Source organism: Musca autumnalis, unplaced genomic scaffold, assembly GCF_047663935.1.
Source record: "Musca autumnalis isolate F117 unplaced genomic scaffold, ASM4766393v1 scaffold_4, whole genome shotgun sequence".
In the NCBI taxonomy this organism is placed as follows: Eukaryota; Metazoa; Arthropoda; class Insecta; order Diptera; family Muscidae; genus Musca; species Musca autumnalis.
The window spans coordinates 89,954,999-89,979,576 of NW_027411977.1; the positions used below are offsets into that span (position 1 = coordinate 89,954,999).

The 24,578-nt window shown below is 37.6% G+C and overlaps 1 protein-coding gene across 1 annotated transcript in view; it reads left to right on the forward strand.

Moving 5' to 3' along the window:
- Dbx (homeobox protein Dbx) overlaps positions 1–24,377 on the forward strand; it is a 95,088-nt gene extending 70,711 nt beyond the window's left edge. Inside the window, exon 5 of the mRNA XM_073983957.1 lies at positions 23,106–24,377. Coding sequence (XP_073840058.1) covers positions 23,106–24,080 — 975 coding nt within the window. The 3' untranslated portion in view covers positions 24,081–24,377. The remainder of the gene's footprint in view (positions 1–23,105) is intronic.
- The last annotated feature ends 201 nt before the right edge of the window (positions 24,378–24,578 follow it).

Genomic DNA, 24,578 nt, shown 5'->3' on the forward strand with positions numbered 1-24,578 from the left:
TAAAACGTTATTATGAAAGTTTTATTCGACCGGAATAATTTTAATTTGGTATTTGGTCTTCGTTGAGGTCATAAAACTTTCACCCGAAATTTGTCGGTATAGGTGCATGCCTTCTTATAGCCCCTATAGAACGGTGCCTCCCGATTTCCAGTACTTTGAAGGTTATGGCCTCAATATCCCACCAAAATATCTTCGTTGAGGATGTAAAACTTTCCACCTTAAATTTATCGGTATAGGTCCACGTTTTCATATAGCCCCCGTATAAAAGTACCTTCCGATAATCGGTATTTTGAAGGTTATGGCCTCAATATCCCATCGCAATAAGTAAAATTTTGGTATTTAGTCTTCGTTGGGGGTATATATCTTTTGACCTGTAATTTTTCGGCATAGGCAATCATCTTCGTATTTAGTCCAACGCTTTTCTAGCAATTCTATCCCTTGATTAAAATAGTTTTCCTCAAGGTCTTCAAAATAGTGGTTTACAACTGTAATTGCATCATCATTTGAGGTAAAACGCTTGCCAGCAAGGAATTTTTTTTAGATTTGGGAACAAGTAAAAGTCACTGGGAGCTAAATTAGGAGGATAAGGTGGGTGGTCAAGCAACTCGTACTTTAATTCGTTGATTTTAGCCATTGTTAAAACACTCTTGTGCGCTGGTGTGTTGTCTTGATGAAAAATTATTTTTTTGTGTTGTAAGCCAGGACGTTTTTCTCGAATTTGTACATTTAATTGATCCAAAAGGTTGCAATAGTACACTGAATTTATTGTTTTACCCTTTTGCAGATAGTCAATCAATAGAATACCTTTGAAGTCCCAAAAAACGTTGCCATAACCTGGTAAAGCCGATTGAATTTGTTTTTGCCTTCTTTGGGCCACTTCCTCCAGCTTCAGTCCATTGTTTGGATTGTTCTTTTGTCTCTGGAGTATAGTGGTGGATCCATGTCTCATCAACAGTTATGAAACGACGCTTAAAATCCATTTTATTTCGCTTAAAACGATCCAAACAAGCTTGATAAATGTTCATTCTTATGCGTTTTTGATCGACTGTTAACAAATGCGGCACCCATCTTGCAGAAAGCTTTTTCATCTGTAGTTCTTCATGCAAAATTAAATGGACTCGATCATTTGAGATGCCCATGATATTAGCAATTTCACGCACTTTTATTCGTCGATCATTTAATACCATATCATGCACTTTGGCTACAATTTCTGTTGTTGTTGCTGCTTTTGGACGTCCACTACGTGGTTCATCTTCAATGCTTGTACGACCACGTTTAAATTCAGCAACCCAATTTTTTACTGTTGCATATGAAGGAGCACTTTCACCTAACACATTCACCATATCATAATGAATTTCTTGTCCCGATAAACTTTTTTTATATATATATTTAATGACAGCACGCATTTCTAATTTTTCCATTGTAAAACAATTGCGGGTGCGTCTTTTTTGAACACCTGTTTCTATATGAAGGAGTTGCCAGATCGAAACAAAATTTAACAGAGATGGAAGTTTCCAAAACACTTTACTTTTTTCTGTTTATACCGCGTTTTTTGTGCTAGGCTAAAAAATTTCCGAACTGCCCTCGTACTTGTTTATAGTTGGTTCAGTCTCACCGTAATAACCCCTCTTTAGCCTAAAGGCTGAGGGTATAATTAATAGTCTTTGTGCATTTGTATGTAACATGCAAAAGTAAACGACATAGAACTATAGTTTCTTTTAGGGATATACACAAAATCACTTTCGCAGTCGATTTTTGCATACCTGACCGACTGCTGAAAAAGAATATCGTTGAAGCGAGCATACTACTCTGAGAGCAAGTACTATAATACAATACTATAATAACAATATATTGTATATTATTGGAGCAATCGTTTTTTACACTTATTACAAAATATATATCGTATATAATATTTACAAACCCCTATTTTGTTCTCAGAATATTCCTTCTAAGCTTGTGATTGAATAAATAAATCTACTGTTTTGATAAATTTTAATTTTATTATCCTTATCAAAATACCATAAATAAATCATTTCCAAGAAATAAATAAGAATAATTATTTCCCTATGAAATCCGTAAAAGTCATTCCTTCTTCTACTCCCTTTTACATAAATTAAGAAAAGCAAAAAAGGGAGAAAGCGCTACGAAAATAAACGCCACCAAATGTTGCCACCGACAAACTTATGGTGTCCCACTCACACTCCCACCCCACCTTAACCAAAACAAAAAAAGGGACTCGACTAAGTGACGAACCATTTAAATACGTCTAAACAAAGTGGAGAACATTATCCAGGGTATATCCATGAAAAATAAAGCCAACATTCTTGCAATCATAAAAACAATTAAATTATTATAAGTTGGTGTAACATATTTAACTGACACATTATTGCCGTTAACGTTTTCCTGGCCTGCAGCAGCTTAGAAATATGTATAATCCCCACCCCCACGATATTTGAAATTTGAAACAACCCTCATTTAACATCTTCTTTTCTTGATGGAGGAAAAAAGGAAAACTAACAAATTGTTTTCGTTTTCGGAAAACTGAAGTGCCTGGCAAAATAAAACAACAACAACACCACCGAAAAGTATCTACTGACTTCATGACTTTTTCCCAAATACGTGTGGTGGGGGTGTTGGGGAGGTAAACAAAGGTGGCCAAGGATAAAGAGAAAGTGCCAGCCTGTTCAATCCCCCGAAACATATGTTTCACTAATGAGTCTCTAAATATTTTTTGTGTGATTCAAGGAATATTTGTGTAGGGTAAACACTTTCACAGATTTGGTTGTCTACCACCACCATTTTTGATGCTGTCGCTTACAAAGTAGAGAATGGGAAAAAGTTGCTAGCAAAGCGCCCTTGGCGCCATCCATATATACAAGGGTAGAATTGCCTTGCTAACAATTGAGTATGGCCTGAAATGAATTGTTTAGTTTTTGTTGATGATGGTTTTGAATGTTATTCGATATTAAGCACACACTACAGACACACATTGTCTCACACTTATTTAATTCAGTTTAGTAGCTGCCAAATAGAATTTTAACTAGTGTCTGGTTAGTTTTTTTTTTCATTGTGGGTCGATGTCGATGTTAAGTGGATTGTTATTAGGGCCGAACTAAATACTTTACCCGCACAAATATACATATATAAATGTATGTAGTATTTAGTTTACATTTGTTAAATAAATATTTAATAATAAATTTGTTAAATGTTATTTGTAACATATGCAGGGCTCTCTAACTTACTATGGCAAAACCTAAAGTGATAAATATATTTATTTAGTTGGAATGTGTATAATTGTTCTAAATGCATATGTGTTGGTTCTGACCACACATACTGTGTTGCAAATATGCATTAGATTGGCATAGCCAATTTACTTCCAAATTAGCGATTTCTTTGCAACAATAGCTCATAGACAATTTCTTGACATTTCCCCTTCAACGTTGGTACCTAGAGTTGTGTCGTTCATGAACGAACTATTTCAAAGGTACGATTCCGTAAAATGAACGAACGGAACCATATCCACCCCATTCATTTAGATCGTTCATTTTGATTAACTTATTCATTAGGGTGAACGAGTGAATATAGTCCCTTCATGTCATTACATCCCCAGCCTTTAGTCTAAAGAGGGTATATGGTAATATTCAAAAAAGTTTTTCAATCGTTTAAGTTGAGTTTCACCATTTAATAAGTCGCTAACTGTTAATATATTTTATAAAATATGAATATATTTTTATTAATTGAAGTGTTTTAGCCACGATCTTATAATATGGACCATAACAAATCATTTTCGTGGAAGATGCGTTGGTGGTAATATAAAAAAATGGGAAAAATGTGTTGAAGTTTACTTGTTTTTTTTTTGTGTTCTTTTTTGATTTCTGGCCAAACCACGCAAAATTCGAACCTGTGCTCAAAGAAAGAACTAAACAATACCCCTTGGGCAACATGGTTCTAGTGTATGACTTTTGGATATATACACTGCATCCCCCTAAAATCGATGCTGACATTTTGAAGTTTTGATTTCAGTGTTTTTCGAATTTTTCTTATAATTATAGGGTGCAACTAGATAATAATCCAAACTAGTTTATAGGATTGTAGAACTCGCGATTCCACGTCGTTCGATGTATATCCCATGAGTGTGCTCCGTACAGCTTCCGAGTAATAGGAGTCCAAAGGCGAAAATTTGGTGCGTAAATTTTCTGAAAAAACCTATTTTTTGGCTTTAAAATTTACAACTGTCGTACAGGTACCCCTGAACCCCGCGTGATTTTAGTTTTTTTACGTGCCGGATCTAATGAGCTCTTCCGCGGTCGAATCCATCCACTAAAACGCCGGATATAGATACCTTGAAAGTAGGAAAATCTGCAAAAATATATTTTGACAATTCCGCGAATTGAACCGCGTTTTTCTTTGATTATTTTTGCATAAATGTAATCCTTTATACGCGATTATAATATTTGCCAAAAAGGTGTGTCACAAATTACAAAGATTCAGGAGTAATATCCCTATTTATCCCAAAATAGAATGCGGTGGCACATCCGCAGTTCTTGACGAATCTGTCTAAAATAATTTATATTGACGTATTTTTAATAGGGGGCCATTGAAATCGGATGCACCTTATAATCATATGCGCATCGCGTAATTTTTGCCCACTTGAAGGTTTTTTGAATAGTAAGATGCAACTGCACGCAGAGAAAAAATATTGTTGGAATAATCATATTCTAAGAACAAAATAGTGTAAAATTCTTAAAATATGTATTATTGGCCCAACAATATATTTTGTGTCATCATGTTTCCTAATAAAAATATATGGTTGAAAAAACAATATATATTTCCAGATTTTTAAAATACACTATTTTGTTCTTAGAATATGATTGTTCCAACAATATCTCTTCTCTGTGTGTGATGGCACACATTGGCCGCTGGATGAAACATGGGAAAATCCATGCATATTGATAGACATGGACTCCCTGTATCCGAAAAGCACATGCACCTCAACCGATTTAAACCAATTCGCGAATTATACGGTTTTTAACTTCTATGTTTTTTCTTTGATTGTAATTCCAATATTACTCTCTAATTCTTATTTCTATTGCTTATCACAGAAAGCAAATATACATTTACGATGACTAATTACTTTTCTCGTAGAAGTTTAAGCAAAATACTTTAGAATTTGGATCGAAATTTAGCGAAATAATAGAATAACTCCCAACATTTATTTTTCAAATTTTTCGTATTTAACCAAAAATATATTTTTGAAATAATTTCCAACAATAAGTTTCCGTTCTTTGTTGTTGCTGTAATATGCAAGTTATAAACGCGATCTTTATAATTTTGGTCTCACATTTTTCTACGCGTTGTCTAGATTATGTTCGTATTTTTAAATTATTTTTTTAGAGATTTTTTGGACTCTGATTTAGAATAAATAAAATTTATTCCAAGATCTCTTCAATATTTTTTTATTTTCCGCGAAAATAAAAAAAAAATAGCAACTATTTTATCATCTACGGATAGATATCAAATGCTGCTAACGATTCATATATACATGTTCTTATTACAACACAATAGAAATTTTTAAATATTTTTTCTTTACAAGAGAGTAAAACCGCATATAACTTTTGAGTACAGCATCCAATTTTGTGAACGCGAACAGATTTGAAACCTCGATTTTTTTCGTAATCCATGTACCAAAAATGGCGGATGTGCTCGCCAAAAAAGTTTTTAATTTTTTTCTATGTAATTGTAAAGGAAATTTGAAATTTACCATATCGTCTGCTCCGTCGGAAAAGGTCGTAAGTCCACTTTTTTTGGAAATCGCGTTTTTGTTACAAGATGATAGTACAAGTCAAAACACGTCGTGTGATACAAAGAAAATGGTAGTATGTCGCGTTTTTCTATATGTTTTGCCCTTGTCGGAAAAGGTTGTAAGTCCACAAAACGTACAAATTGGAGTACGAAAAGGTCGTAAGTCCACAGGAAAATGTATACTTTAAAAGAATACTACAGCTAATGTAGTTCATATATAATGTTTAACGTCATCCATGGTTGGGGTACAATGTAAAGAACTAGCCTACACTTTTGGATCATAATCGGATGATATTTGGCGGAGCCTGTGGACCAAACTTTTGAACAAAAATGTGATAGTTTTTATATTCCAACGAAAATTTACATTTGAAATCTATTTTCCCCTATAAGCGAACTGATTATGAAAGATGGACTTCTGGCCTTTTCATTGATACAAATTGGGATGCTGTATGTGTTCAAATACCTCATATATTGAAAAATTAAAAAAAAATCAGAAATTTTACTGTTTTTACTGTCGTATATCTTACTTAACTTTATCAACTGGTCATTTGTGGTTTCTCGAGGGACATTCATAGGACATTCACACAACGAGATTAGTGTGTATTCTGAATTCAATAAAGTAATACCTTCTAACGGACGGGTAATGTTTATATTATTAAATGATTCTATAATAATAATTGATTGAAATGTTATTAAACTAAGAAGTCATCATGGCTTTTGCTAACAAAGAGCAGTATGAATTTGGAATGAAATTAGGCGATGGTGTCATGGGTCTAGTTCCCTATGGTTTTCACGGTGATTCTGAAAGCTCTGATGATGTCAATACCAAACATCCAAGAAGTAATAGAAACTCTTAATTTCAAAAGACGGACAGACGGTCATGGTTACACCGACTTAGAATTTTACTCTGGTCGGGTCTTATTGCTAAAATATGTACCCAGGATGGGAGAAACGGAATCGTTCGTAAGTTTTATATATATAGCGCATTTAAAAAATAGGGCACCGTTTTAACCCGTTCCTCCGAAATTCAACAAAATATATAGCCTACTTCCACCAAGGGACATTCCTGTGCATAATCTGAAAATTACATGGAACTTAGGGTCGGAGATTCAGCAACCGTTGCCTCGCAAATTCATTTTCTGACGGATACTTTCATAACTTTTGCAAAAAAGCGTTTTTTAAAAAACAGGGCCTGCCCCGCGCCATCCGAAATTCACAAACTATAAAGCCTATTTTCACCTCGGTTGTTCCTTGCATATTCTCTGAAATTTTCAAAAAAAATAGGTTCAGCCGTTTTTGAGTCTATGCGGAACATACAAACATACACACATTGTCTTTTATATATAAGATTTCACACAAAAGTTTTGGTCCATTAAACCCGCTAATAACACTGTGATACAAAAGTGGACAAAATTTTTTTGCAGGATTTCTGGTGCAGAAATTCGGTTTTGTGGGAGTTCATAGAAGACAAAAATACCTTTGGTTTCTTTGGGTCACTTCGGGTTTTGATTTTATAACGGTAAATGTAGTGAAAAATGGGCTTTCTTGGATTTTCAAATTTAAACGGACATTACTTCTTTTTTCCATAACCGATTTGCACACACTGTTTTTCATTATAAAGGGGAGAGTAATGCCTTTCGAACAAGCCATAGATTTTTAAAATCGGTTAACAAATGGCTAAGTAATAATGGTTTAAGTGTGACAAAAACGCATTAAAAAACAGTCAAACGTTTTTCCTTGTGCTCTAGGCTGCATAAACGTCACCTAACGGTACAATTATTTACTGTTAGCAAGTAGTTGGCTTTCCAAAATGGGAAAAACCAACGAAATCGGTTGAAAAATGAATGCGTTATGGCATTTTTTGTGTTTCAGCTTTTTGGTTTTTTTCATATTTTCCTTTCGGGTAAAAATTGTGGGTTTGGTCCATTTCACACCTTCCGATTATAACCAACATCTAATGGGGTCACTTCTGGTCGGAACCCGACCTCTCCACAAACTTCGTGACGATCGGTCCAACTTTGAGGCCTGGAGCTTTATTACAATTGTTAATGGATAGACGGACACACATAGCTAGATCGCTTTATCTCATCAAGATATGAAAAAATGGCAAGGGGAGGGGGTCTACGACGAATACTTCGCGATGTTACACCAATATTGGACAAAACAAACTTATAATACCCTTTCCACATTGTTTTGTAAAGTATAAATATTTTATTTTAAAAACGTCCGTAAATTGTAGGAAAAGGTCGTAAGTCCCTACAAAAATACCAAACTGTACAAGGAAAAGGTCGTAAGTCCAAAGACGTCCAATTATCTCCCAAACGCGATGGAATTTTATCAAACAAAGTACAGATATTGAAGCGGAATAAATAAACGAAAAATACTGCCTTTACCACCATAATAAAATCTTTAATACAGAAAGCGCTGGAATGTTTTTTCTTCCTCCTGAAAAATTTATTGAGAGGGACTTACGACCTTTTCCGACGGAGCAGACGATATACACTTTGATATCCCAAAAAATATCGACCCGAAATTTTTTGAAATAGATTTCGTCCAAACATAGTTGGGTTCTAAAACCGATGAGGCATCGATGTAATGATTTCAGACCCCAAGTACGTTTGGACTAAATCTGTTTCAAAAATTTGGGGTCAATTAAGCCATGTGCACGCGATAACACTAGAACGGATCAACGGGTGCGAACCAAATTTGCACTTCATAATATTTTGCACAAACTCAGTTAGGTTCGAATAAGGGCAATATTGGTAGGCTCTTTCGGGTACCTCCACTGCGAAAGTTCAAATTTTTTTTTTTTTTTTTTTTTTGTAAAATGGTCCGAACTATAATTCTCTAGTTGGTCCAAACTTTGCACATCGTTAAAATTTCTACCAGAAATAGATAGGTTCCAAACAAAATTTCAGAAAAAAGTGTAGTTTAAGACTTCCTCTCGAATACCTTTGATTTTTGTTGTAGCAACTTGTATCGCTATACCATTACGATGGTATACGTTTTTTCAGGGCCAAATCCATACTTCCTGAGAAAATGGCCTGAACGTTGTTAGAAACCCTGGCAACCATGCGTAGTGGCTGGAGCGCAAGATAACTCGCGAACGGACTAGCCGATTCGGTCCAAAATTGGGACTTCGTAAGTTACGAATGTTATATTTCAATAATGTGGAACAAATTTTGCCCGGAGTCGGAGTCGAGTTATTTCTTCGACTCCGACTCCAGCAAAATTGCTCGACTCCGACTCCGAAACCCTGTTCGTAACACTCCTTCAGGTAACTTCCCCAAAAAATTTCAAAACTTTTCGCTATAAGAGCGCACAATAACTCTCCAAGGCAGTTTCCGAGTTGGTCCATACTTTGAACATTGTAATATCTCTACGAGACATAGATCAAGTTCGAATATGGACTATATCGGTCCACTCCTTCGGATACCTCCTAAACAAAATTTCGGAAATGTGAATCGTCTTAATTTTTGTTGTAACAACTTGTATTCGCTGCCCCCATTACGACGGTACAACATTTTTCAGGCTATGGCACCATGTGTAGTGGATGGAGCGCACTGTAACTCTCAAACGGATACACCGATTCGATCCAACATTTGGCAGTCGTAATATTTTGCCCAAACTTAAATAAAGTTCTAAGATGGACCTTATCGGTCAACTCCTTTGGTACCTCCCCTACACAAAAAAAAATTGGGAAAAGTGTAATTTAGGACCTCCTCTCGAATCGTATTGATTTTTCTTGAAACAGGTTGCACTCAAGGCCCCTACGGCCAGCAAGGGTAGTGGCCGGTGCGCACGACAACTCTTCGAATATTAGATGAAATTCAAAGATGGTACTCGTAAAAATCCAAAAAAATCGCTAAAATGGTACACACGATAGCTCACAAAAAGGAGCAACCGATTTGGTCCAAACTTTGGATCTCGAAATATTTTGTCCAAACTTAGTTTATGTTCAAAAGTGGGCTCTTTCGGTCCACTCCTTAGGGTACCACCCACACAAATGTTCAACATTTTTGTGCGGTTAAGGGTCTGTTCTTGGATCCTTTGGAAATTTTTACCGAAGGTACTCCTAGTGGCCCTGTTAACAGCGATATTTTGTTTTTCGTAAGCAAGTACAAGTTTCGAAAATCGAAAAGCTCCAAATAATATAGTGACCTACTGAAATGACAGGTTGGTGCGATATCTATCAAGAGGAATGACTCCCAAAATAAGACCCACCTCAAAAATAGACTATGTCGGCCCATTTCCTTTGCCTCCCATGCAAAACTTTTGAGCTTTAGTCCAAATCCATATTTTTGTCGTCCAAAATGTTGAAAACCTTCTAAATATATACATTTTTTGGCAAAAGTATTTTAATTCACACAGGCTTAGGGTATATCTCTGTCGGCAAAGCCGACTGATACTTTTTTGTTTGTTCATATAGGTCTCGCACTAAAAAAGTTTTGAGTAGTGGTCTTTGTTACAACGCTGTATTTCTCCACACATCTCTCGATTAGGGTACCTAAAGCCCCGCCCAAATGGAACTCTTGCAATATAAGAAGGATTGTGTTTTTTGGTGTAGACTGTATTGAATGGGTCTGTCAGTGGAATAATTAAGGCCAACCACTGTTTATGATACCTACCCCACGAACGCCTAACAATTTAAGCTGGAAACTTCCAAAACTTCTGGTCAAGCCTTCCGGATGGTCGACAGCGTATTTACGGTCTTTGAAGTGGTAGACGCTGTCACAGACCCATTTCTGTATGTTCTGATTTCTCTTTGCACAACAAACGTCTCACCTCCATTAATCTAATAAAGGGTTTGGAAAGCGGGCATATGAGAAGACAAGCGAAACCGTCTAACAGCTCATTGGCAGCTGTCTTCGCTTTATTTGACTTCTGTGCAGCCGATGGCCTCAACACCATCTCAAACTTCACAGGTTGCGACTGTATCTTCAGATTGCCCTTTGAAGTGAGGTTTAACTAATGACTTGCCACCTTCTGCCATAGCCTTTGAAACCGTCCTGTCCCTACAACAGGAGGTTACCACATCCCACAGTCATTCCCTCCATAGGGTCTCGACAGGGGTGATTCCTTCACTTCATGTGAGAATTTCCTCGATAGCAAAATGAGGATAGCTCCTCTCTTTACAAACTTGTGGTGCGTTCTTATCACCTTAAATTCGCATTCAGTAATTGTTTTTAGATCCTTTTTTTAATACATCTACTGTATTTTGCCGATTGCTTTTTGTCTGTAGATCGGAGGTACCAGTATTTTTTGATGATCGATTCTCCTTTACCACTTCCACTTCCAGTGCTTCCTGTCCATTACATGTTCAGATTGTCGGGTTTATCCGACGATAACAAGTCCGTTAAAAAACGTCCTTTTTTGTATCACACAGGAGCTTAACCTGCAATTGATTTTGTTAATTTTCCGGCAATTGGTCAAATATATTCTCGGCGTTAAAATGTTCTAAAATAATTATAATGTCGTGGTCAGGACAATGACCATATCGAGGCTAGAACTCTTAAAATGTACTTGTATGTATTCGCCGTGTTTATCAAGTATACACGGTGCGCCTGAACCGACTTTAAATGTAATGTGCTTACACATTCTGAAACTGCAAAGTTCATAAACGAGAAAAAAACAAAAGGCCACAAAAATAGCCGGAACGCTTTTTAGCATAATCGCAAAACCCCTGAAATGAGAACTCTGACCGCGATTTATTTACAAATCCCTCCGGCGATTTTTTCTTGTTTTAAGATTTGTATCATCTATGAACATTGGTTCAGGCGCACTGTGTATAGAGTTCAAAATTCGTGTTCGCCCTGGCGTGTTAAAATGAGGATGGTTCGGAACCGCTAACAGACGGAGAATTCTTTTTAACGCCGCCAACAGGGTCAAGTGACAGATGAAGAATTTAACATTTATCTACAATATTGGGGATATTTCATTATATTCATTCAACCGTGGTGTATCTGAAGACGATATGTTTTTGTTTCTGGCTATATTGACACCCATAATAAAGTTTCATGGCAACCAAGGTCAAGCAGTATTTTCTAGAATTTAGTTGTTATTTTCTGGCCATTTTGTTGCCAAAATTACAAAGTAGAAACTATTTAGTCCAATTGTCGGAAAATTCAAACTCCACAGTGAAACATTCGATAATGGATTATAAAATGAATTAGACTACTCTCTCTCCTTTGCACTCCCTCTTCCACCTACTTCCCTATTGTTCGACACCTTTAACCTCCTTTCAATGATATTTATACAATACATTTGTCCACTCAACCGGAAACATCAGCTTAACACCCTTGTTGTGAAAACGCTAACAACCACATCAGCAACAACAAACAACTTAAAACAAAAAAACTTGAAAGCCACTTTTCTTTTATTCTCACCAAAGTATTAGAAAGTAATAAAGCGTTAAATTCTATTAACTGCTAAATCTTGGCGCAAATAAAATAAATTTTTTTGCTGGTTTTTAATACTTTTCAATAAAATGTACGTATGTTAACCACCCTCCTCCAATACAACGCCCCTTCCCCCGGCAAGATTAACACGTGCCATTACATGGCTTAGGGCAATTTTAATTGTGTCGGTGCGAGGACTTGTTTCCTCTGCTAATGGTTGTTTTTGCTTCCGGTCATTGAAATGTTACGCCCAGTGGCATCCAAACGAATGCTGCTTTGTAGTTGCGTTAAACCACAGAGATTTTAAAACATAAACAAAGCGAAGGCGATTAAACTACCAAAAACATACAGGCCAGGAGGTAGACAAGCATTCAGCTAGTCATGGCAGCATCATTAGATATCCTGGCATAAACAGAGTCAGAACCAACCAGCCAACCAAACACTCATTTAGAAGTTTACATGTCCCTTACGTTTTAACAAACTTGTTCATGCACACATTTCTCACACACACACAAACACATAGCGAGCTTTTCGAGCAACTTTTCCTAGTCTTTAGCCTGTCATTTGTTGTTGCCATTGTTGCTGTTGTGCTAACGACAATCCGTAAATTGAAATAATAAGCCAAGGCGGCGATAAGATTAATGATTATGGCTTTTATGCTGCCTGCCGTCGTTACGGCCTCCTTCATTTTAACTTTCTTCCCACAAAGGATTTTTGCCTGGTGGCTTTTGAATCCCCATATCTTTCGTATCGTTTATGGACACAATGTGTATGAATGCGGAATTTGTTTTTGTGATTTGGCTTTGCTTGAGTGGTAGTGCGGTCGGTGGGTTGGTCGGTCTGTTACTGATGATGATGTCTGTTTTTGATTGAAATTAATTATAAAGTGTGCAATTTAGTGTAATTTTATTGTATATTATGAAACTTAAGTTTTATTGGGATTTGTGGAAGTTGTTGTTACATAGTCTTGATTTTATTCTAGCACGTTTTAATTGCGGCAATACGGAATTTGTTTCTAGGAGATGGCGTTTAGTGGAGGTATCATTACTTCTCTCGTCCATAAAGAACACTATTTTTGTTTAAAAGCGAATTAAAAATGATTAAAATATAATAGAAAATTATTTTATGCTTTATTAGTTCAGCTAACCACAAATATTGGTATATGTGAATTTTTTATTTGTACATAAATTCGTTAAATAATGAGGAAACATCAAAAATTGTTGTGTGGCTCATTGACTTTGCAGCTGCCAAACAGTGGCTATAGGTCATTAGCAAAATTCTGGGTCCTGCATCTATTTGGAAGGTAAAAGTATCTATCTCATTTCTCTAGCCTGTGCATTTTGTCTTTAACAAAAAACAAGAACGGCTCGGTCGTACTTTTTATACCCTCCCCAACGGGTTGTATTGAAGTGAAATGGAACATAAGTTTCCTTTCGTTTATGAAGAAGACTTAATACCAAACTTCAGTATTTTCGGTAAAACAATGTGGCTAACCTTTCAAATACCGAAAATCGGGAGGTACCGTTTCACTGGGGTTATATCAATACGTGACGTAGGAGATGGAAGATACCAAGGAACGGTCCTGACCGGTTTTAACATGGCAAAGCCCAGGATTTATCTTGGTCCCTCTTTCATCTCAAGTGGACACTGACCTCCCCGTGGTGTCACCTGGGGAACTGCCTTTAACACCTGTTAAAGGTAGTGAGCTAACATGTGCTGCGCGTTCACCCATAAGAACGTTTAAAACTTGGGTTTGGGCGTCGGGTTAGTAACCCTCCCCTAGAAAAAACAGCCTACTATGAAAAAACGAAAAAAAAGAAAAACCAACCCCTTTAAAGTTGACGAACCCCGCAAACGTTTTAAGGACCATGATCTGCGAATCTGCACCTGGAATGTTCGCACTCTTTATAGAGAAGGTGCATTGGCAGACGTACTTGAAAAGTACAAGGCCGATATTACTGTCATACAGGAAATACGATGGATTGGGAAAGGCGTCACAACAACACCTAAAGGTGACGCACTGTATTATAGCTGCCATGGCGTAAAGCATGAGTTTGGTTGCGGATTCGTAGTTAGTCGGAGACTAAAACATCTGGTATCCAGCTTCACCCCAGTAAATGAAAGACTCGCTGCAATTCGATTAAAAGCAAAATTCTTCAACATCAGCTTTATTTGCGCTCATGCTCCGACTGAAGACAAGGACGAACAGACCAAAGATATATTTTACGAGCGCTTAGAAGAAATTTATGACCGTTGCCCTGCCCATGACATTAAAATTATACTATGCGATTTTAATGCCAAAATTGGAAAGGAGAATATCTTTGGCCCAACAGTCGGGAAATTCAGTCTCCACAGTGAAACATCTGACAATGGTATGAGGCTGATAGACTTTGCAGCTGCAAGAAACATGGTAGTTAGCAGTACCAGATTTAATCATATCGATATTCATGAGGGCACATGGTTGTCTCCAGATCAAAGAACAAGTAATCAAATTGATCATGTTGTGATAGATGGAAGACATTCATCGAGCGTGTTGGATGTACGATCGTTCCGAGGCGCAAACATTGATTCGGACTGCTACCTTGTTGCAGCAAAGGTACGTACCCGATAGGCTGCAAACACAACAGAGAGCCACAGCATATTCCACTCCACTAGCCCAATTGCTTAATCAAAGCACTCCTCATCCCGATAACATATCAGTGCAATGGCAAAACATTACCCACTCCATGCAAACAGCCGCAAAATCAGTACTTGGATACCAGAGACCTCCACCATGGAATTCATGGTATGACCAGGAGTGTCGTGCTGCTACCGAAGAGAAAAATGCGGCATATAGGGCTACTTTACAATCAGTAGCAATGCGTAGCGCACGAGAGAGGTATCGGGAGAAAAGGAGAGAGGAGAAACGTCTTTTCCGCAGGAAAAAGAGAGAGATGGAAAAGCGGGAGTGTGAACAAATCGAGATGTACAGGAGACGGAATGAAGTCCGAAAATTCTACCAAAGAGTGAAACATCACGCAGATGGCTTTGGTACAGGTACATCCTCCTGTAGAGACCAGCAAGGTAATCTGGTAACAGATACAGATAGCGTGCTCAGGATATGGAAGGAACATTTCTCCAATCTGCTGGTATCCAATAGTAGCGAAGACGATGATACCACAGATCCAATCCCAGAAGATGGTATAGAATGTATACCGCCCGACCAAGATGAGGTAAAAACAGCAATCAACCGGCTGAAGAATAATAAAGCAGCAGGAGCCGATGGCTTACCAGACGAGCTGTTTAAAACCGGAGGCGACGCGCTGATAAGGTGTAAGCATCAGCTAGTTAGCACCATCTGGCAGGAAGAACGCGTACCCGACGATTGGAACCTGAGCATCCTGTGTCCCGTCCACAAGAAAGGAGATAAGACTGTATGCTCCAACTATAGGGGCATAAGTCTTCCCCCTATTGCCTATAAGATAGTGTCAGGGATATTGTGCGAACGACTAAAGCCAATGGTCCACGAAATAATTGGACCATACCAATGTGGCTTTAGACCTGGCAAGTCCACCATTGACCAGATATTTACCCATATCACCTTTTTGTCGATTATAAAGCAGCATTCGACAGTCCCCTCCGATCAAAGGTATTCCATGCAATGTCTGAATTTGGTATCCCTGCAAAGCTGATCCGGCTTTGTAAGATGAATTTAACTGATACTAGGTCCTCAGTTAAAATTGGAAAGAACCTCTCCGAACAGTTTAGTACCAAAAGAGGTTTCAGACAAGAAGACAGCCTTTCGTGTGACCTATTCAACATTTTGCTGGAAAAGGTAATTCAAAAGAAATGACACAATTTACACCAATAGCAACATGTTACTTGCTTATGCTGATGATATAGACAACATGGGATGATCAGTAAAGGAAGTTACTGATACCTTTAGGAAAGTCGAAGTAGAATCTGCGAAAGTGGGTCTTGCGGTAAACGGCGAAAAGACCAAATTGATGATGTCGACGCGCAAAGCCTCCATAGAGCTCGGACCAACTGTGAAAGTTGGTACCTATAATTTTGAGGTAGTTAAAGACTTCGTCTACCTCGGCACTGCCATAAACACAACAAACAACATCAGTTGTGAAATAAGAAGAATTGTATTGGCCAACAGATGCTACTATGGTTTAAGTAAGCAATTTAAAAACAAAGCCACATCTCGTCAAACAAAAATAACACTATACAAAACGCTGGTACTATCCGTGCTAATGTATGGTTCCGAAGCATGGAAATGAAAAGGCGCGGTATTCCAAAAAGTCAAGCGAAAAACAGAGAGGAATGGAGATCTTTTCTTGGTTCGGTCTATGGAACAAAAGTAAGTAAGTAAGGACCTTTTATCTATACAAATTTCTATGGAAAAGTTTTGAAGCCCCAAAAAAGACAAACTACAAATTTTCGGCCATTTCAGGGAGAAGTACGTCTAAAAACTTCAAAATGCCAAAAAATAGGGAGGAAAATCGGGAGATACTGTTCTACAAAGGCTATATAAAGACGTAGACCTATACCAACAAATGTCAGGTAGAAGGTTGCATACACCCAACGAAGACAGCCTTCAAAATCGGGAGGGGGCTATATGAAGGCATGGTCTTACACCGACAAATTTCAGATGGAAAGTTGCATACCTCATGCAAGAGAAAAAAAAACAAATTTCATCCATTTTGGTGGGATATTGAAGCTACAACCTTCAAATTACAGAAAGTCGGGAGGTACCATTCGATGGAGGCTATATGAACACGTGGACTTAAACCGACAAATTTCAGGTAGACGGTAGTATACCCCAACGAAGACTAAACAACAAATTTGAGGCGAAAACCTTTAAAATTCGGACACTCGCCAGGTGCCCTTCTATCGGGGCTATATGAAGGCATGGACCTATACCGACAAATTTCAGGTGAAAAGTTTGATACCCCAACGAAGACTAAATACCAAAATTCAGCCATTGCGGTGGGATAATGAGGCCAAAAAACATCAAAATACAGAAAATCGGGAGGTACCGTTCAATGGGGGCTATATGAATGCGTGGACCTATACCGACATACACCCAACAAGGACTAAATATCTAATTTCAGCCATTTCGGTGGATATTGAGACCAACACCTTTAAAATACCGAAAATCGGGAGGTCCCGTTCTATGGGGGGCTATATAAAGACGTGGGACTATACCGAAAATTTTCAGGTGGAGAGTTTTATACCCTCAACGAAGACTAAATACCACATTTCAGCAATCTCTATGGGGGCTATGTGAAGGCGAGGACCTATACAAACAAATTTCAGGTGGAAAGTTTTATACCACCAATGAAAACTTAAGACCAAATTTCAGCCATTTCGGTGTGATAATGAGGCTAAAACCTTCAAAATACCGAAAATCGGGAAGTACCGTTCTATGGGGGCTATATGAAAGCGTGAACCTATACCGACAAATTTCAGGTGGAAAGACAAAATACCAAATTTCAGCCATTTCGATGTGACACTTCAAAATACAGAAAATCGGGAGATACCGTTCTATGGGGGCTATATCAAAACGTAAACCGATATAACCCATTTTTATGCCCTCAGCATTTTTGCTAATGATGGTATATACACTTTCATACGGCCAAAATGTGCCTCATCGAAATAATGGTTTTAGACCCCGTTTCTGACAATTTGTAGTTGATTTAGCCATGTCCGTCCGTCTGTCTAGCTGGCTGGAGCGCACGATAACTCTCGAACGAACTCTCGGTCCAAAATTTGGCATTCGTCATATTTTGTCCAAACTTAGTTTAAGTTCGAAGATGGATTATATCGGTTCACTCCTTTCGGTAACTCCCCCACAAAAGTTCAAAAATGTTCGGACAATTCTTGCGCACGATAACTCTTGAAGGGAGTAACCGATGTGGTCCATACTTTGCACATCGTGAAATTTCTACCAGACTTAGATAATGTTCCAATATGGCCTCAATTGGTCCATTCCTTCAGGTACCTCCCTCATAACAGTTTAGGAACAGCTCTCGAATCGCTTTGATTTTTATTCCCAGCAAAAATTTTAATCCTGTAGTCATTACGTAACCCTTTACAAAGTAATGTAAACAAGCTTCTTTTCGCATTACAAGTAATCTGAAAAGTAATGGGTTACTTCTTAAAAAAATTACAAGGTAAACCTACTTACTTAACTCCTCACTAAGTAATGACGACGGTGGCGCAGTGAGTGTGTGTCCGACTATAAATCCTAGGGTTGTGTGTTCAACGCTCACCGTCGGCACGCGAGTTTTTTTAATTAAAAAATAACAGTTCGTGGTGCACATGTGCACTGCACATTTAAGTTCTTAAGCAACCCTTAATATTCGTGTGCGTGGCATAGTGTGTAGTGTCTTTGGCTAGAAATCAGAGGGTTCGTGGGTTCAATTCGGGCAGACAGCGAAATAAAATAAAGTAAAATAAAAGAATGATGTGTGATGAAATTAAAAACAAATTCTCTACATCAACTGTCTAAAAATAGAATTTTTTTCACCTTACTTTTCAACTTCTAGTGGTCACAGAATAACTAGTTATTCTAGCGATCATAAAATAGCAACAAACTGAGTGCGACATGCCCTTGTTAAAATAATGGGGAAGAAAGGGGGTTTGAGAGTAGTTACGGCTGCCAAAAATCCCTTACGAAACCCATGATTTTGGGAGGACTTTTTTTGCTGGGTTGTAACAGCTTGTATTCGCCGTCCGCCATACGACGGTACAAGCTTTATCTGGGACAAGACCATACTTCCTTAGAAAATAGCCTGGAAAGTACAAAAACAGCTATGACACCGTGTGTAGTGGTTGGAGTGCAAGATAACTCTCGAACGGATCTGCCGATTCATACCATAACTTTGCATTCGTCATATTTTGTCCAAATTTAGTTTAAGTTCAAAGATAAGCCATATCGGTACACTCCTTCTGGTACCTCTCCCACAAAAGTTCAAAATTTTTCGGAAAAATTGTGCTCACGATAACTCTTAAAGGGAGTGACCGATTTTGGTCTATACTTTAGACACCCTAATAGATGTATATCATGTTTGAATGTGAATTATATTCCACTCCTTCGGGTACCTCCCACATAAAATTTCGGATAAGTTCACTTTAAGACCTGCTCTCGAATCACTTTGATTTCTGATAAAGCAACATTCATGCGCTAACTCAATTACGATTAAAGTTTTTACCGATTACGGTAAAAGTTTTTTCAGTTGCAAGTCCATACTTCTTGAGAAAACTTCCCGAAAGGTGTAAAAATCCCTATGGCACCATATGTAGTCGCTTGAGAGCACTATAACTCTCAAATTGATCAACCGATTTGCCCCAAATTTGGCCTTCATCATATTTTGTCCAAACTTATTTTACGCTCGAAGATGGGCAGCAACTTCCGGTACTTCCCCCTCAATATTTAAAAAATGTCACTAATTTGGTATGCACGATATCTCTTGAACGGGGCAACCAATTTCTTCAAGGTTTTGGATCTCCTAATATTTTGTCCAAATTTAGTTTAACTTTCAAAATATCAGATATCGATCTTCTTCTTATTGGACCCTGCCCACAAAAGTTCAACATTTGTGTCTAAGTGCAGTTTGAAGTCTGTTTGAAGATCCTTTGTAAATGTATACCGATGCTGTTCGTTGTGGTCCTGTTTACAGCATACTGGTCCAAAAATTATACGATTATATCCACTGATGACTAGTGAGCGCTATATCTATCAAAAATGTATGGCTCAAAAATAAGATCCACTTCCTTAATGGACTATGTCGGTCCATTCCTTTAAGTACGTTCTCCGCAACACTTTTGAACTTTAATCCTAATCCACATTCTTGTCGGCAAGTTCAAATGTCCAAAAAAGGCCACAAAAATATGAAAAGACCCTAAATACCTTCGATCTGTCCATAGATGAAAGTTTCAATTCACATAGGCTGAGAGTACATCTCTATCGGCAAAGCCGACTGCTACTATTTTGCTTGTCAATAGCAATCATTCTAGGAGTAATGGAATCTTTGATTCCAAATTACAAAGCTCTATCTTAAAAATTGCGAGTTCTATCTTGAATTCTTTCTTGACTTAGAATTTTATGCTGATGAAGAATATATATATATACTTTATCGGGTCTCCGACGACTACAAGATGGAGGGTATAAAAAAGGTTGTTTTAGCCCAAACGAGATCTAAAGAGACTGTTTGAGTTACAGTTGTTTTAGGTGTTATTCATAGTTTTTTTTTTGATATTTCTAATATTCTCAAAATCATTAGAATTTTTGTAAGATTGCTCATGAATAGTTTATCCTCAGGTTAACATTACCTTACATACGGGTAAGTCCAAACAGTAATTTCAAGTGTTAAAATCCTGCTGTGTATCATCTAAACAGTATACCGACATTACCTTTTTTGGACCATAAAAACAACAACAAAATGTAACAATGACAACAGAAACAATTTAGATCGCCCTTCATAATATTCCATTTTTCCTGGCCAACCCACTCAACTGCATTGCAATGAAAAAAAAATCGAAACTTCCAATGAATACCTTAACTTTCAATACTCACTCTTTGGGTTAAAATATCTTATCATGGAATGGTTGCACTCACAGTTTGAGATGCTTAACATCTCCGCCTCGCCACAACTGCATACAACAACAATAATTCAAAAACATTTACGGCCAAAAGTTGCCGCCTTTTCTCGTAGCTGTCAGTCACAAGGTCTGCATCTTTCTCAAATGGTATTCCTGTTCCTGTTTTGTTTTTTTGCAGAGCATATTTTCTCTTCATTCCACTCCTTTGTCTTATGTACAGTGTGAAAGCATGTTGTGCGGACTACTGCAGGTCCTTTACACTTACTGCCTTACTGCTGCTAAACTTTGTTCTGGCATTGTTGTAAGTTGTAAAGATTGAGTGTGGGGTGAGGGGGGTGTATGAGTTAGGAAGATTGTATCAAATAATAATTTGTATCTCCACTGCAATCAATTTGCAACAAATTATCCTTGTTTTTCTCACATCCTCATTCGTTGGCCATTGTAGACGGAGACAAATGTTTTCGAGTTAAGTTTGAGTTTGTGGATAACATTGTGATGCCTGCCTGTGCGGACAGTGATTGAAGGATATCTGGCAATGATGTTATGACCAGACATTAAGGGCTTCAATGAAAAGGGTATTGCAAAGTCTTCTTTGAATATTTAATTGAAATGAGGTAAGGTTATGCGTGTCGGACATCTAAAGATGTAGGAATACTGTTGAATTTAAATTAATGGCAAGTAAAAAAGTATTTAGTTCGGCCGAGTTGAACTTTTTGTATGCCCCATCAGTAAATATTCTGAAATTAAATGGAATAATTAATTTTCAAATTTTTTGTGGAGATTTTTTTTTAGCACTGGGAACACGTGGCCTATACCGAGACATGGACTTTTGTCGACAGTTTTTGTTGGAGAAGCTTCGTGACTGGAGGGAACCTCAAATGTCAAATTACAGTTATTTCAGTCAAAAAATTTGGCTAAAAATCTCAAAATATCGAAAATCGTACCTTCCGATTTTACAAGGGCTATACCGAGACATGGACCTATGTCGACAACTTTTGTTGAAGAAGTTTCGTGGCTGCAGGGATCTCAAATGTCTAATTACGGATAGTTCAGTAAAAAAATATAGCTAAAATCCTCAAAATATCGAAAATCTGGAGGTACCGTTATATAAGGGTTATACCGAGACATGGACCTATGCCGACAATTTTTGTTGGAGAATTTTCGTGACGGCAGGGAATCTCAAATGTCTAATTACGGGAAGTTCAGTAAAAAAATAGCTAAAACTCTCAAAATACCGAAAATCGGATGGTACCGTTCTATAAGGGGGCTATACCGAAACATGGACATTTGTCGACAATTTTTGGTCGAGAAGTTTCGTGACTGCAGGAAACCTAAAATGTCAAATTACGGTTATTTCAGTCAAAAAATATAGCTAAAAACCTCAAAATATTGGAAATCGGGAGGTACCTTATATAAGGGCTACACCGAGGCATGAACCTATGTCGACACTTTTTGTTGGAGAAGTTTCGTGACTGCAGGGAACCCTTAAATGTCAAATTACGGGTAGTTCAACCAAAAAAACGTAGCTAAAATCCTCAAAATATCGAAAATGGGAAGGTACCGTTATATAAGGGCTATAACGAGATATGGACCTTTGTCGACAGTTTTTGGTGGAGAAGTTTTGTGGCTGCAGGGAATCTCAAATGTCTAATTACGGGTAGTTCAGTAAAAAAATGTAGCTAAAACCCTCAAAATACCGAAAATCGGAAGGTACCGTTATATGGGGGCTATACCTAAACATGGGCATGTTTTGACATTTTTTTGGTGGAAAAGTAGTCCTGTGACTCTTAAGAACCTCAAATGCCAAATTGCAGCTAGTTCGGTTAAAAATTTTAGCTAAAATTCTCAAAATACCGAAAATCTGGAGGTACCGGTATGTGGGAGCTATACCAAAAAATGGCCCGATATAGCCCATCTTCGAACTTGACCTACCAATAGAAAAACAAACACTATGGTGGAAAAATATAACGATCTAGCTCAATTTTTGTGGACGCTGGAGTAATTACAACAGACGGACATGGGTATATCGACTCAGAATTTTATCCTGATCAAGAATATGTATACTTTATGTGGTCACAAATGAAACAAACGAAAAAACAAACTTAATATATCCTCTATACTACAGTGGAGGGTATAAAAATCAAATGGTGTATCTAAATATGATCCGCATTATCTCCAAGGGTTTAAACACTCTTCCCCATACCTTAAAGTTGGATATTTGTATTATGTCATACACCCATATCAGCTATATATGCCCACCACTTCAATAACATTTTTAACAACTAACGTTTTTCATTTCATGTTTCTTTTCAGGTTAAAATATGGTTTCAAAATCGTCGCATGAAATGGCGCAACTCCAAGGAACGTGAGCTTTTGGCCAGTGGTGGATCTCGCGACCAAACGTTGCCCAATAAAAATAATCCCAATCCCGATTTATCTGATGCCAAGTGTGATCGTCCCCTCACCCCATTGTCACCACTGCAAATGTCACCAGAACACACACACCATGTGACTGCATCGCCTCTTCACTCGCCAGCCAATTCAAAGGAAGATTTTCAACAAAGATCAACAGCTTCAACGCCCAAACCTGCCAATTCTCCAAATACCACAAATTCTATGCAATCACCACCGCCACCACCATCATCGCAGACAGCCGCACAAAGCGGCAATTTGAATATGCATAATTTGCCACAACCAGTGACAAGTCTTGGACCATCTGCCACAGTCTTTGGTCCCGCTATACATCAATTGTCATCACCTCCACCACTGCTTACGGTTGTTAAATTACCCTCACAACACGATCAATCATCGACTTCAACATCGAATGCCTCATCACCGCCCAGCAGCAGTGGTGGTCTAATGCCCATGACCAGTGCTGAATTTCAGGCCAAAATCAATGCTGAAATGCATAAACATTTAGTGGCTGCCGATTTGAAAATGAAACTGGAATCAACGCTCAATGAGGCCAAACAAAGGCGCATGAATATGTTGGGTGGTGGTCCAGATAGCATCCATCACATGACCCTGCATCCGGGTCATCCATTCTTTGCCATGCAACATCATTTACAGCAGCAACAACAACAGCAGCAGCATCAACTTCAACATTCTTCCCATCTTAATGTACAACCTACGACAGCAGGACAACAATTTGTCAACCATCAACATCAGCAGCAGCAACAACAACATCAGCAGCAGCATCAATTTCAAAATTCGGAATTTATGAAAATGTACTACGACGACTATGATGAATCGAATTCCGACAGTGATGAAGAGATCAGTGTAACGTGACCGCCCTAAGCCCAAGCCACAAGACAACCGTTACTCCCCAACATACAAAACCATTATTATTTTTTTTAATAACTGTAAATAAATATTTTTAGAATTAAGTTCAGCTGTATTTAATTTAAGTATTTATTCTGATTATTATTAATTAACTATTTATTCAGCCCAGTTTCATAAGCTAAGCCTTTTTATTAAACGAACAAAATTCAAATATTTAAATTTTATGAAAAAAAAAACAAATTGTAAAAAGCATTAAAATATTAAAAAAAATCATTATGTAAACATTTAAATTTAAATAATAAAAACATCTTTTTTCGAATTTAATTTCGTCAATGGCTATCCTTTAAATAGGAGACCCTATAAAGTATGTATATACATACATATGTATATTCTTGATCAGCATAAAATTCTAAGTGGAAATTACGATGTTTGCATTTCCGTCCGTCCGTCTGTCTATTGAAATCAAGATAGAGCGAGCAATATTTAATTTGGGACAGGAGTTTC